General features: G+C 38.8%; 1 protein-coding gene across 1 annotated transcript in view; it reads right to left on the reverse strand.

The window, feature by feature from the left end:
- Positions 1-4975: 4975 nt before the first annotated feature.
- LOC148835458 (ERC protein 2) overlaps positions 4976-14864 on the reverse strand; it is a 303333-nt gene continuing 293444 nt past the window's right edge. Inside the window, exon 19 of the mRNA XM_088916570.1 lies at positions 4976-5221. Within this exon, the coding sequence (XP_088772696.1) occupies positions 5084-5221 (138 nt within the window). The 3' untranslated portion in view covers positions 4976-5083. The remainder of the gene's footprint in view (positions 5222-14864) is intronic.

The following is a 14864-nucleotide window of genomic DNA, read 5'->3' on the forward strand; positions in this document are numbered from 1 at the left end:
CTTCAATAGTAAAATAGTGTGCTGCCTTCACTCTCCACATGTTATACAGGTAGCAGCCACATTAGGGTTTCCCCGATTACTTTCAACTCTTTACACGAACTCTGAAAAAAATAAAGTCATAAATGTATAGGAGTTTTGAAAAAAAAAAGACATCTCGTAATGTAAATGGTCATTGGAGAACAATATTTACTGTGTTTTCCAGCTTTCTGGATTTGGACGGGTGACTTGAACTATGCAAACGAACAGCAAATGTTGTGTTAAGTGTCTGTGTCAGGGGTGTTGAAACAAGTGTTTACAAAAAGAACAGTATCTATAATTCAGCGTGTAAGTAATCTTCGACATTCTTCATAAACAAATATGATCCACCTGTACGCCCTCAAGATGCTGTTTTGTACCCTGGGGGAAAAGAGCTTTTGTCCCGAATATGTGGTTAAAATGTACACAAAGGCCTTATCGTACATCAAGGCAAGAGACATCAGTCGGATCATCTTGTAATCCAAACATCAAAAGATTAGCCACTCCGCTCTTCCTTAACCTCTAGGTAAGCGCCTTTGAAATGACATAAACTCTCAACTTTATCATAGTACACAAAGATGAGATGATAAGCTGTCACACAGTCTACATACTCATTTGGTTTCCTGCTCTGTGTTTTGTATTCTTCCATTACAATTTTAGCTTAGTATTTCTTACAAAAGGCAAAAGCTAAATTGATCAGTGTGACTTCCTAAGGATAATATTGAAAAAATATAATTTTTTTACAACTTGTTTTTCATAAGTTGAATTCGACCTCAGATATGTTTATAGTATGCAGTACAGTGAATCTATGATCATTTTAGAGTTGTTCTGTTTAGTACTGTAGGTTTTCATGTGTTTAACAAAGAAAGTTATTGAATTTGCATAAGCAAACACTGCTGTAGGTGTGATGTTGTTTCACTGCTGTTGAATAGGTAAAAATTTCAACATCATCACTAAAACATCACTAAAAAAATACTTTTAATTCCTGCTCACTATAAACCGTAAAAGCGACTGCAATAACAGAAGAGAGGATCATACAAATTCCTTGAGTTAGTGCAAGTATTCATAAAACAGTCATAAAAAAGGGACCAGTGTGAGTGAGTCATAAAAAAAAGAGAAATAAAAGCCACATGGAAGCAGAAAGTTACAAAACAACAGAAAAACTGGGGTAAATGCTCAACAAAGTCTACTTATTATTGAAAATAACACATGTAGCTTTCTGGCCCTAAAATCTTTGAAGGCTACATAGTTTGTACAGTATGTGTATTCAAAAGGGAGCCCCGAGTGCGTGTGGGGGCTGGGAATGGAATTAAATTGTTTCTCCTGCACAGTCACAATGTCATCCATTCTGCCTCAGGTACAGGGCAGGACAGGCAGAGTCTGACTGGGCCTCGACTTCCCAGGTTCGGTACCTTGACTACAGTATATCCGTTTTCCATTTCCTGCTGCAGTTCGTGCCGGGGATAAATGGGGCATTCTTGCATTCTTTGGGAACTAGTGCCAGCAAAAGATTGATGCCTGCCATGAAATGTATTTGTTCTCATTTTATTGTTGGTTACTTAATAAAAAAAAAAATCACTGCCAACATCAGAAAGTAAGTCACCTTTATTGAATGAATATAAACAAGCTAGTCAACACTAAATATTCTGATACATATAGTAACAATGTTTGGAATTCTAGATACCTTTCATGTACACATCTACAAGACACGGAGTTACAGTTAACTGCCTATTACATGCCCATGTTTAAGTCTTGAGGATTTCTTAGTACCATGTCAGAAACCTTACCATATATTCAGTAATACAACCCATAACATGCCACACACTTGAAGGAGATTCGACAATAAGCACTATCAACTGAGGGTCGAAAGGGAACATCAAGAAACACAGACCATGGTTGTAGCACATCAAATTCAAACACCACTCCACACAATTACATTGCTGATGTACTTCGTGTCGACTTGTTTGAGATCTGCGCCAGAAAACACTGCTCATCAAGAAAATTACCCCCACTTTCAGATGAAAGTCATTTAGTGGTGACGTGCAAACTGGATCCGCACATTTCATTAAATACAAAATCATTACTGTACAGCAAAATTATAGACAGAATTAGTACAGAATCCCCAAATGAATAATATTCAATCTTTTTTTTAAATATAGAAAAAAATACAGAGAATGAAAATTGTATTAGTAAAAGAAGGAAACAAACAGACTTTTTGTGGTGGTTCAACACGAAACGTTTCCATTTGTCACAGTGTTTATTTAACCCAGAGTTTTTTTTTACAATACTAAAAGGAGATCTTCTGAAATTCATAACTTCAACACAAAAAAAAAGAAATTATTCACCTTTTGGTAGGACAAGTCACCTTCACCCCCTGAGGGTCACTGTCATTGTCAACCCCACATTTTAAACCATAAATTATCATCATTCAGTACAGAGAAAATGAGTTTTAAACAACTGCTCCGAAATTGGCACATTTCATAGAAAGGAACTTACATCTGCACATTGCTGTCTATTTTACGTTCTCTACTATGTATTAGCTTTTCATGGTAGGAAAATCCTACTTCAAGTATTCAGTAGTAACGTTAAGGACCTGATGATAGAGGACTACTAAAAGTATCCTCCCTTAATGCAACATTAAAGTGAATGTTTAAGTTTCTTATTCATCAAAGCATTGCCTACCCCTTTTTACTGGGCATGTTAACATCTTTCTTTGACATTACTAGTCTCATGCTATTTGCAAATAAAGCCTGTACTTAATTGCCTGTGAGTTATGGATGCCCCACCAGTCAAACATAGTCTATTGAGTGTAAAGTAAAAGCCTTTTTCTTCTCTGCTTCAGGAGCAGAACAGAGGAACACAGGATACTGCTTTTGTCCGCACTTCATTTGAAGACTAGAGGTTCATTATTTCAAGAAAATACATTCAACTAGGTATAGCTTACCCGTGAGGTACCTTTCTGCTGTTTTTATACATTCAATCCTCAATGATGAGCACAAACCACTTCTTTACTGCAAACGGAAGATGGGACAAAATGAAAGTTGGCAATGTGTTGTCAAACGAAACATTTAAACTATCACTTTAAAGAAGCTGATAATTGTCCTTATTCACAAGTGCAATTGTTGTCAGCTGTGCTAAATAATCCCCACACTACTTTATTGTTTCCCATAAACCAAAATATTTTAAACTGTGGTTTCACTTCACTAAAACAGGGAATCTCATATTGACCTGCAGCCAAGCCAAACTGAGTAGTAGTATGCCGTTGACACCTTGATCTGAATTGTGAAGGAGACACTTCCCAATTCCTGTTCCCAATGTCTCTTAAGACATCAGGCGACAGCGTTCCTCGACCTTCTCTAAGAGACGGACTGACTTGGGAATGAACATCACTCATATGTATGTACACTGCTGCCTCCAGTGTAAAACGAAATGGCACCAGTAGCCAAGGAATGCTCTGGAAGTTCAAAACCACATCATGACAAGACGCAGCAAGCTTTTAAAAAATCTTAATAAATGCAAAGGTATTTCAGTTCATCCAATGTTAAAACACTTTTGAAAATGATCTCTGCAATATTCTCAGCCACACCTTTTATAGGTCCATATGAAGTGGGGCATGAGGATACTTCAGTATTACAACTACAATAAATTTGCACTATGTGCCAGACTGAACCACTTAACTATTTGAATATTTTACACTTACAGGATGTGGTAATGGTATAGCTATCATCATTTCCATAAATTTATAAAATTTCAGAGATTTAACTCTCTGGGGGAGTTCTCTGGCATTTGGTAGATGCATCAACCATCACACTATTTTACACTTCTTTTGTTATATCTTTTTTTCCAGGCAAGTTTGAAAAAAGAATTTAAGTTCTATTTTCATTTATATATATATAGGTCTTGGTCAAATATAGACACAAAGTAGTTTGCGAGGCACGAGCCACCTTGTTCAGAGGGATAATTGTAGTCACCTGTCACTAAAAGATGAGCTGCTCAGTTTTTTTCTCTCAGAATGGCATCGAGAAACTCATAGACACTGTTTCCATCTTGACCAGAGCTGAGGCAAGAGTACAAGACTGTAACTGTTGCTTTGAAGGGCAAGAGAAAAAGGCAAGAGAAAAAGAGACTTGCTGAGGTCCGGGAGATCATGCTTCCCAAACGTTCTTTATTTGATCTATAAAAACACAAATGCTTCATAGAAACAGGAGTAAACCATTGACATCTGTGCTTTCAATAGCCTGAATACACATTAACCCTTTCATCAGTCATGATTTGGAAATGCAGAGAGACTATGCATCAATCATGTTTTTTCCTGATGTCGTGGTTAAGCCATGTTTTTTTTTTGCACGACCACCTTCTCAAGTGATCTCCTCTTCTCTGCGGCAGCAGCATCACAAAGAGTAGCGCCCTGAAATTGCTGAGAACTCTTAGGGAACTGAAGAGGCCAAGAGAGACGCTCATTGAAGGCGTTTCTTTGTTTCTAAAACAGGGTGGGGGGAGATCGTTTCAGACAGAGGTGCTTGGCTTGGTGCTTGACCAGGTAAGCTATGCATGTTAACCTCGTGGCTAAGGAGGAGTTGCAAGGTGTGCATAGATTTGATATGAACTCTTTCTGAGACCAGATAGCCAGGTGACTCAGGTGATGTAACATGAGACATTACGGTACCCAGCATGGCTCCCCACTCATTTCCATTAAGGCCCAATGCATTGAAACTGAAAGTTCACAGGTCTCCCTTTGCATCAATACATTGCCTGCCTCACCCGGAGGATATATTTCCACCTAACTGTAACTGTTTTGTATTGCTAAAAACCGCCTTAATTAAAAAAAAAAACAGCTGAAACAATCCCATAAGAACCTCCTCCAGAAGTTCATCAGTTTTATGCAAATACAAGTGACTCTAGACATGTATGGCACTTTGTTAGAAAAGCTGGAGGAACAATATTTTTTTAATTCTAATTTCTATACCGAAAAAGCAAAAGAAAAAGCCTAATTGTGTTTGTAGGAAAATTCCAGAGGGTAGAGGGAGGCAATGTTCAGGCAAATGCGTCAGACAGCAAAAGTTTTGCTTCAAGACTCTTCCTCCAAAGTTTTGATGACCTGCTCGAGGATGTCAGGATATGCATCCGCGATGCACTGTAGGAGACTGTCCGTATGGAGCTGAAGGGTCCTGTTCCTGGCCTCTTCCCTCTCCAGCTCTTCCATCAGCTGAGAACATAGAAAAAAATAGAGAAATCATAAGCCATCACTAAAATAACCTCGCAGCATCTGCAAAGGTACAGTGCACTGGCTCAACGTTTGAAACAGGCTGAATAGTTTCACCTGGATATTGACAACATTAGCAAAAATAAAACTGAAAAGTGTTTCGCTGCCGCCTGGATTCTGTGGGAAAAAAAGATCTACGTAAAATTAAAAAGAAATAGTGCTTTGCATTGTTAGTTCTTGGCAAAATGTCAGGGGTATAATGTAAAAGCAGAACTTTATGAAGGTCGAAACGGCCATACCCTGTTTTCCAACAAAGTGTTGATGTATAACTGTCAAATGCCAAGACATGTTTCCACCTTTAATATTTAATAGCAGCATAAACATAAACATCAATGTCAACAACAACAGTAATAATAATAATGCAGACCACCTCTGTGAATTTTATACAAGCCAGATTAAAGCCTGCAGGAAATAGGGCTTGTGCTTAGGCTTCCAAGTGGAGTTTGTGCTACAGTAGCAATGCCACAGATGTCCACTGAGCCAGTGATTCTAGTGATAAGACAGTTGGAGCGCTGATGCCTGCGGTTGACTGGAGTAATTGCTTATGAAAAACAGAGAAGTTTAATTGGAAGTCACAGAAAAGGCAGAGAGAAAGTTATGTAATACATGACTTTGGGAGAGTGATGTAATACAAAACAAGAGCATGCACATATCCTGTTTTCTGAAACACGCATTTCAATTGCATGTACATTTTTGTTCAAATGGAGCTGCTGCACAGCATCACAGGGTATCAAATGGATTTAGTGTAAGTAGCCCTTTATAAAACGAGGCAAAAGTTCTTCATTAAGATCAACTATTAACATTTGGCAGAGTGGGCAAGAAGGGCATATGCCAATCGATAATAGGTTTTATGCCCTTGGTATTAATACTTCTTGGCTCTTCAGCATTCCTGATTGACAGCACAACCCAATACATTTAACATGCAGCATTACTCATTAGATAGCAGACCGCTGAAACAGTACTTAACTTAGCACAAGTGGGTAACTGCATTGCTGGCTAGTAACAGCACTAAAAATTTATGCTACTTCTGACATCTGGAGGAGAGCGGATTGCGGTCCATGTGTTTACCAAATGTGCAAAACGTGCATCCAGATACCTAGAACAGATACCCAGTTCAAAAAGGACCAGAACTGCCCTTTGCTAACCTGTTACACATGGCACCTGTATTACAAGCAAGCAACTGATGAGGTAATTAGCCGAATCCTGGGGGAAAGGAGGGAGACAGAATAGGACTTTTATCACTAGGAAATAGGTTTCCAGCAGAGCTGTAGTATTAAGTTTGGAATTCCCAGCAGGCAGCGTACTGCTCCTTAAATTCCTCAACAACACAGTCATATCACAACTCGTCATCTTCTGAAAACCTGCTTAAGTAGTCCCCCAATTTCCCTTAGAGGATAGTTTATTGTTGTTAAGATCAAAAGCAGCCAGGGTTCACTTAATTATTTCATTTTAGTGATGCAATCAGATTATGATACAAGCAATGACTAGCAATTATTATTATTACTTGAAACTTTTATATTTTCTCGTGCCCTTTTTTTTTGTCTAACGGACAGCTACATACTATGACATAATACTAGGTTCAGACAGAAAAAAACCTGTAAAATAAAGGTGTCTGCACAGCGCGTGTAAACATAATACATTTGAATTTCATGATTTTTCAGCTCACGAAGTTCTCAAGAAATTTCTGATATTACATGCAATTGTTATCTGTTGCAAGCTTGGCCATTAATAAAAAAAATCTTCTGCTGATTTGCAGCTGAAAGGCTAATTGGATTATTCAACCACAACTAATTTACGGGCTGTATATTTCACCAAAGGATATATCAGAATTCTTTTGTATTCAGAAGTGCACTGATGGTAATCCGAAAGTAGAGCAGGATTTGCTGACCAGATTCAGTTTATGATTTCAATGTCAATGAGTTGCTGACACCTACTGTATCAGTCTCACGGTACCAGGTATTAGGTGTTAAACACTTAAAAAACATTAAATATATATCATTTGGAAGTTATTTCACTGCTATCATAATTTAAAAGAGCGACTATCTCAGAACCTCAGAACATGAAAACTCTATAAAAGATCAAATATGAACAGTTAGTAGCATGGGCAAAGAAGGCACATGACAATTGATAATGGCCATTTCCATATTAAATACCACTGGTGCACTTAATAACACATGTATGATTGAACCCATTCTAAAACAGTGGATGAAAAATTACAAAGAAGGTGCAAGTTCTTTTGTATGAAAATGAACGCTATCTGCACCGAAACGGGTATTCAACAGAAAAGAACCCCCTTCAGGAATGAATGAATGAATTAAAAAAGGTAAAAACTTGTTTAAATTTATGGCATTCCTGTTATGTCCCTCTAGCAGTTTGGCTTGTGGCCAGTGCTCCTTGTTAAAAATTTGTTAAACGTGTTTGGCATTAATGCAAACATTAAGTGCTCATTTGTTACAAATTCTATCAGAATGTGTTCATTTTAGGCAATGAAGCAGTTAGCAACAAAGTCCACGGTTTCATTAAGGTAGTGTTTAAAATACAATGATGTATGCCCTGCATAGATATGGCGCCCCTGTGGCTGTGTGAATAGTTTTTTTCAAAATAACCACAGGTTGTTGATGGTTAAAAATCAGAGTAATTTTAAGTCGACTAGGAAGAGGACAAATAAAACATTGTTTAGGGTTAGCCCAGAGAATAGTCACAAGGAATTCCCAAAAAATCCATCAGTTGTTTTCCCAGTCTCCAGCCAGAATGGTTTTAGTAATCCATAATGCCCAGAAATAAATAAACATGAAAAGTAATTAAAACATATGAACATGCGAAAAGTTACAAATGAGAAGAGGCCATTCAGCCCATCTTGCTTGTTTGGTTAAAACAAGCAACATAATTTATTATAAATCAGTAGTAGGATTTTCTCAGGTTACCTCCCTTAGTACAAAGCCTTTAACTACTGGGTCTGACCACATAGCCTTCAAAATAATGGTCAATTGTACCGTATAACCCTTATAAAAAAACCCTAGCAACCTGTTGAGGTAATTCAAGATATTAAATATAAGTATAAAAGCAATAAATAAATGTTAACACAACAACTGTATAGGCACACTAGCTACAGTAGCTCTTGTAGGCATGCTTGATGAATTTTTCAGAGCGCGTACTGTACGTTGCAAGATGACAGTACTGCTTTTCCCAATAAAACAATTAGACCTTCTTTTTGTAAACGTTCACTGAGTTCAATTTGATTTAACTGTTCAACACACTCAATAAATACAAAGTCCTGCTCATACTGATGTTAAAGCAATGTCACAGAGTATGTATGTTTATGAGGACAGAACTATCCCATGAGCACCTCCCTCCATTCAGAAATCAATGCAAAATATCCGTCTTATTCTTCCCTTTTGTTCGTCTAATTCAAACATATATTTCAGCTAAATTTTTAATCAACCACTTGAGGCTTATGGGTCACATCTCACATATCACTGGCCTATTAACTAAATTTCTGCAACCTAGAGCTCAAGCATTTCTTCTTCTGCCCTTACTCCTATGCTTATGAGAACAAAAACAAAATGTTACAGATGAGATGAGGATACAGGATTTGTCCTTTCTTGCTTATTTGGTTGCTAGGAGCATATTGATCTAAAGTCCTCATCTACTGTACCTACTTCTCAAAGGATCTAAAAAATTCTTCTTCAATCACATACTGTAGCTAAGCAGCTTTTCCCAGACACCAACAGCCCTTTGTCTAAAGAAGTGCTTCCTGTTTTCTGTCCTAAAAGCACATCCTCATAACCTGTTTTCACCCGTGTTGTCAGTAGTCTTTAAGATGGCTGGTCTTAAAGATGCAGTCCACTGGATTAATTTTGTCAAGGCCTTTCAGGATTTTAAACATCGATCAACTCTCTTTGTAGTCTCTTCTGTTCAGCACTAAAGAGGTGAAGTCTTCTTTACCTGTCTGATTCTACAGAGGCACTATGCTTTTTGCAGTTTAACAGCAAATAAAACTGAGGTCTAAACAATGCAGGATCTATTTAGATAATTGTGTAATTAGATTATTGGCATTGAAAACCAGGGAAACCTTTTCCTTTTTTCCTAACATGCACTATCTACTTGCACACACTATGCAGAAGACAGGAATCTCTGCAATTACATTTTTTCCACTGTCCACTTGTCTGAATTTATGCATAAGGTAGCATCTAGCCTGGCTTCAGGAGCAGAGTTACTTTAAACATCATGGGACAGTGCTTTCTTGTATTGATGCTGCAGGGCGTCCGTCTTCCAGTGAGTGTCACGACACACATGGTCATGGTAGTTTAGCCAAGAGTGAAGGTGATGTGTCCACTCAAGAGAGCGATTTTGATAAAAGAAAAATAAATATACATTTTCTAGAATCTGCATTTATCACAGTTTTCCAATAATATGACAAGATAATATTTGACTGCAAAACAATGAGAATGGAAACGTGAGCTACTGAGGTACCTTCCAGGACTCGAGACGATTCTTTGAGCACAATGTTGTGCAAAGGTGACAGCACTTTGCATATTTTGCTCTGCAAATCTGTGCACAAGAATGATGGCCGTTATGTAGCATACATACATATCGGCAGTACTGCAGTAGGTGCTGGTAAGTCTGATGCCAAGAGTTTAGAGCATGATATTAAAAAAAAAATGATGGGAAAGATTAAGTAATAAAGTTTGAAGCAAGATTTTTTTTTTCCTTTACTGATGTGGAATTCCATTTATTCTCATGCTAGGGACTAATTAGGGGCCTTGCTGGAAGATCAAGGTTTTGAGATCTCTGGGTCTTAATAACACGGTGTGCCTGTCTGCCACCTGGGAAAAGGCCAGGCGCTCTTGCTCTCTCCCGACAGCAGGCACTGCCTTAGGCCACTTGCAAGTGCAGGCAGGAAGCTACAAATCCTGCGCCGAGTGCAACCTTAACCGCTTCACTGCCAAGACCACTCTCTACCCTACCTGCCACAGAGGGAGGTCCACCGGCACAATCCACTGGCAAAGTCCTATTGGAAAGGGAAATCGAGCCGCTTCTAATTCATGCTATTCTTTGAAGTTGTTTTTTTAAATTTTGTTCCAATTAAAATGCAGAAACTTGAAGGCCATTACACGAAATCCAAGATGATAACTTCCCAGTGTTCACTTTCCACAAACCACATACTGTATTCTGAAGAGAATAGGGACTATCTTAAAGATAAGATGATAGGTGAAGCAAGACACTCCTGACTTCCAGCTGGCACAGCTAATTCGGAGGGGTAGAAGTCCAAAATAATTTAATAGGTAGGTAGGTCCCTTTTCAGGCCATAAAGGCCCATGGGGAACAGGGGGCAAGGCCCACCATCTTTCTTGACCATCCACCACTGGAGATGGAGGTGAGGTGGTCATTACCCCCGGTACTCATTTGGAAAGCAGGCTGAGTGCACCTGGGAGCCGCCTGGAAGAAATTAGAGCAAGCTACATGGCTTGCCCCTACCTGGGATTGAACCCGGGACCTTCCAGGCAGGAGCTAGATGCCCTAGCAGTCTGAGCTACCATGGCTCCAAAACAATTATTTCTATTTATGGAATAACTCTCAAAAAACAATTTTGAATTCACGGCAGTGATGAATCTTCTTATGGTGGCAGACAACTTGTAGAGCACTGCTGACGGGTTGAGATTAGTTGGCCAGGCCTCTCTCTGGTCTCTACAAACACAACAACCCCTGCTGCATCCTGGGAACTTGCAGGTACCTGGTACTGTGGGTGATGGACATACATCTCCACCAATCAACACTGAAGCTCTGGCAAGGGGCGGGGCTAACCCTCGTGTTAAAAGATGAGTGGCTGGAAGGTGGGCGGGTCAGAGGAGTCTGTGCATACTTCCTCATTCCCCCCTGTGCATGGAAACGGGGTTCCAGACTGTGAGTTGTGATGTTAAAAACGCTAGATATTCCAGATCGGTGGGTATGACAAAAATAACTTGAGATACTAACTTCATAAAAAAAAAACTACTGTGCTTTCTGGAATAAATCTGGATGTTGGCATCTTTTTGTGAATGATTTCAAAATAGCAAACGTATACAGAATACGAAAAGGTTAATTCCATGCCGAAAAGAGAAGAAAGGAAACACAAGGTTTCGGCCTTGAAGTCTCCTTCAGGTGTCTTCAGGTGATGCCTGAAGAAAGAAGAATGGAATAAACCTTGCCTTTTTCCTTTGCAGCCTATGCATGCTGACGCAGCTACCTACTTGAACTTCTTCATATACAGAATACTATACTCATACTAGATACTAAAAGAGTTAAAACAGTTCAATGGATTAAAGACATGTGTTAGGTCTTAATACCCATTTGTTTCATTGTTGATCTTAAAGTAGTCCTGTAGGGTGACTTTGTCAGCACCATTCAGAAGTTTGAAGACTTCCATTAAATCCCCTGATAATCCCCTCTATTGAAGATTAAATAATATCCTCATCCTTTAATGTTAAATATAATACATAGATTAGTATGGATTTTCTCTTTTTGATAGGATTCTGGGGACAAATTTGAATCAGGAACCAATATTTACAGTACGTGCATATATATTTGAATTCCTGCTATTTCAGTATCAGGAGAAGAATGCTAATATAAAAAAAGGCGTTTTTTGCACATGACCTTTAAATGCCTATGCCATTTTCCAGTCACGCTTTCTACCAAATGCTTGGCAATGGAACAGAAACTCAGGAATCGTTTTAATTCGCGAAAGTTTGGATTGGTTGAAGATTGCAGTGAATGACTGACACATACTAGTAAAAATTTGGCGTGCCCATTTTTTTATTACGTACACACCCAATACAGACTCACCAGCTATCTAACTTCCAGGCCCCTCTGACATGCTCCAGGCTCCACAGTGAATCACTAACTGTGGCTGCGTCGCACCACTGGTTGTCTGTTACTGCAACTGGAGGTGCTGGAGTTGGCGGTTCGCTAAAGGGCGAGAGGTCCCTAGTCATACAGCGGCCACCCTATCCTGACCGCACTAGTCCAGTCATGTGCCTCCAAGAATCGTGCTGACAGCTGCCCATTGACGTGACCCAGACTCACGACCCCAGAGACCTCTGGGCCACAGGGACCTGTTACATCAAAGATGCAAAAAAGTTCCTTTGAACAAAACACTGTATTTAAAAAAATCTAGCATGTCAAGGAATAAAACATTGTACATCCATGCACCCTCTCTCTGTATCTATACATTATGTATATTCAGAAACAGCACTCTTTAAGAAGCTCATGGAAACATTTGTTTTCATTTTCATTTTGTTTCACTTAATATTTCATAGGATTTGCCAGAACTGTGTAATATATCAAAGCACATATGCTCAAAAAATAACAAAAACATACTCAGACTCACTTATATATAATATTTGCTCCATACTCATGCCTTAATTTTCACTGGGCACCTGGTACACAAGAATTTTGATCAAAGCCCTGAATCACTTTATAGGTTTTGCTTTATGACTACCAAAGTATCTGCTAATGTTTACATTGAAACACATGGCTCGATGGTATGGTTTCAGTTTAGAAAAGAATAAATAATGCAGCAAAAACCGTGTCTTTAAAGACTTTGTCACTTACTTGTTTAGAATTCAATACTCACGACATGGAAATTGAATATTTGGGGGCAATTTGTGAAACCTTGGAAAACTACGTAATATGTGCCTGTGTGACTTTCTTGCCCACTGTTGTGTAGCCAACCTCAGATGCAGGTTTGGGTGGAAGTGAACTTAACCATGAGGGGTTTGGTAACCAGATATATAAAAGAGGGACTTCAGAATCATAAAAACAATGCACAGTTTTCTCACATTTTAAACAGCGAACTTGAATTTCTATTAATAGGACAGAATTACAAATGGAATAGATGGAGATAAGCAAGACCACGGTTCATGAGCTAGCACAAATTACTCCTAAGTCAAAAAAAGCAACAGAGAAAGGCCAATTTACAAGGGGATTGGCAGAAAAGGGGGCTAAACATCTGCATATTCTCTGTGTCAAGTCTACAATCAAACAGCAGGCGGCTTATTAGGAAGTACTTATCGTCCGTTTATTCTTGCAAGTGGCTAGTCTACCACACTCAGAAGACCGCCTCTGGAGGGCCTGTGGTGGTGTACAAGGTCAGGAGGGTTGCAGTCTAGGTAAGAGCCTCCAGGCAGGCGAGCCAGCAGGAGACAGAGCGGCACGAAATGAAACTTGTAAGAGCAGCGTTAACCAGAACAGGCTGTGTCTGCACCCAGGTCCTCCTGTTGCTCTTGATGCGTTTCACACAGAGCAGGTCACTGTGGTCACTGAGCCCACGAGATGTACACAGCAGAAAGAGCTGAAGCCATGTGCTTCTGGAGAGCTAGGTGAACTTGAATTCAAGACACAAATGGAAACTTGCCTGGAGGCTACTGGGGCAAATACCCACCCTGATCATCGACATATGAAATTCCATACTCAAATGCATAAGCACTGGATATCTATGAATGCACTTTGTATTTAAGTAAAGGAGTCAACTCATTTTTTTAAGTGCTAGTAATGTAAACTGCTTGTAAAAAGGATCCTTGCAGAGTTTCGGGACCACCTATGTATTTTTTGTTGAGTTTAGTTCTTTCACTAGCAATTATACTGTAACTCTTGTCCATTTTTTTAAATCACTAAATTCAATTACCGGCACACAGCCTCCCCCACTGCACCAACCAGCAAAATGAAAAATAAGCCATTTTGCTGGAAGTAGTGGAGAAATGTTCACTAAAATGCTGAGAATGAAAGATTTAACAGCTGATTCTTGTTAAGTCTATGAATATTTTTTTTGTCCAAAGTGCATAAGGGCCAAAAAATGTATTTTTTTTTGGTCTAACATTGACGAAATCAACCATACACATTCTCCAAATTCTTATGACAGCTCAGATAAATTTACTGTCAGTCATTACGATTGGCATATCATTTACACAGTTTTGAAAGTAACACATCCCTCTAAATGTACTGCAACACAATCGAACATTAAAAAAATACCACCGTTTTCTAAACCACTGTCAAAAGCACTCCTTTAAAATTGTTCCCAAGGGAATAATTCAGACTTAGTAGAGAAACAAAGACACAGGATCACAATTGGACACTGAAAGGGAATTAATTTAGGACATAGAATATGTAACATTTTACAAAAACACTTGCAGGTGCCTGGGACAGATATTTTAGATATTGTAGTGATTGAGGTCCAATCTCTGATATGCTTTAAGAATCAGCTCGACAAAATTTTAAATTCACTTAAGTAGTCAATACCCCTCAGTCTTCAGATCACAACTGGTTTAAACCTGGTAGAATCCTTTTATATTTTTATTGTTTCCAGTAGCAAATGAGGGCACATTCTTTAGATACTGTATAAATCTCAAATTGCAGTCCAATATCTCACCAGCTTGTTAAAAGCAGTACTGCATTTCAACGTGTCTCCACTAATGCTATGTTACTTAACTCTCCAAAGTCTATACTGAATATTTCTGATGTAATAACAGTCCATAACTAATATTATTAAAGCCATGAGCCAGAGCATGCTTTCAGCTACGCAACATTAAAGGAAAGGGGAAATATGGGTTTT

The sequence above is a fragment of the Atractosteus spatula genome, chromosome 5, assembly GCF_055471065.1.
Source record: "Atractosteus spatula isolate fAtrSpa1 chromosome 5, fAtrSpa1.hap1, whole genome shotgun sequence".
Classification (NCBI taxonomy): Eukaryota; Metazoa; Chordata; class Actinopteri; order Semionotiformes; family Lepisosteidae; genus Atractosteus; species Atractosteus spatula.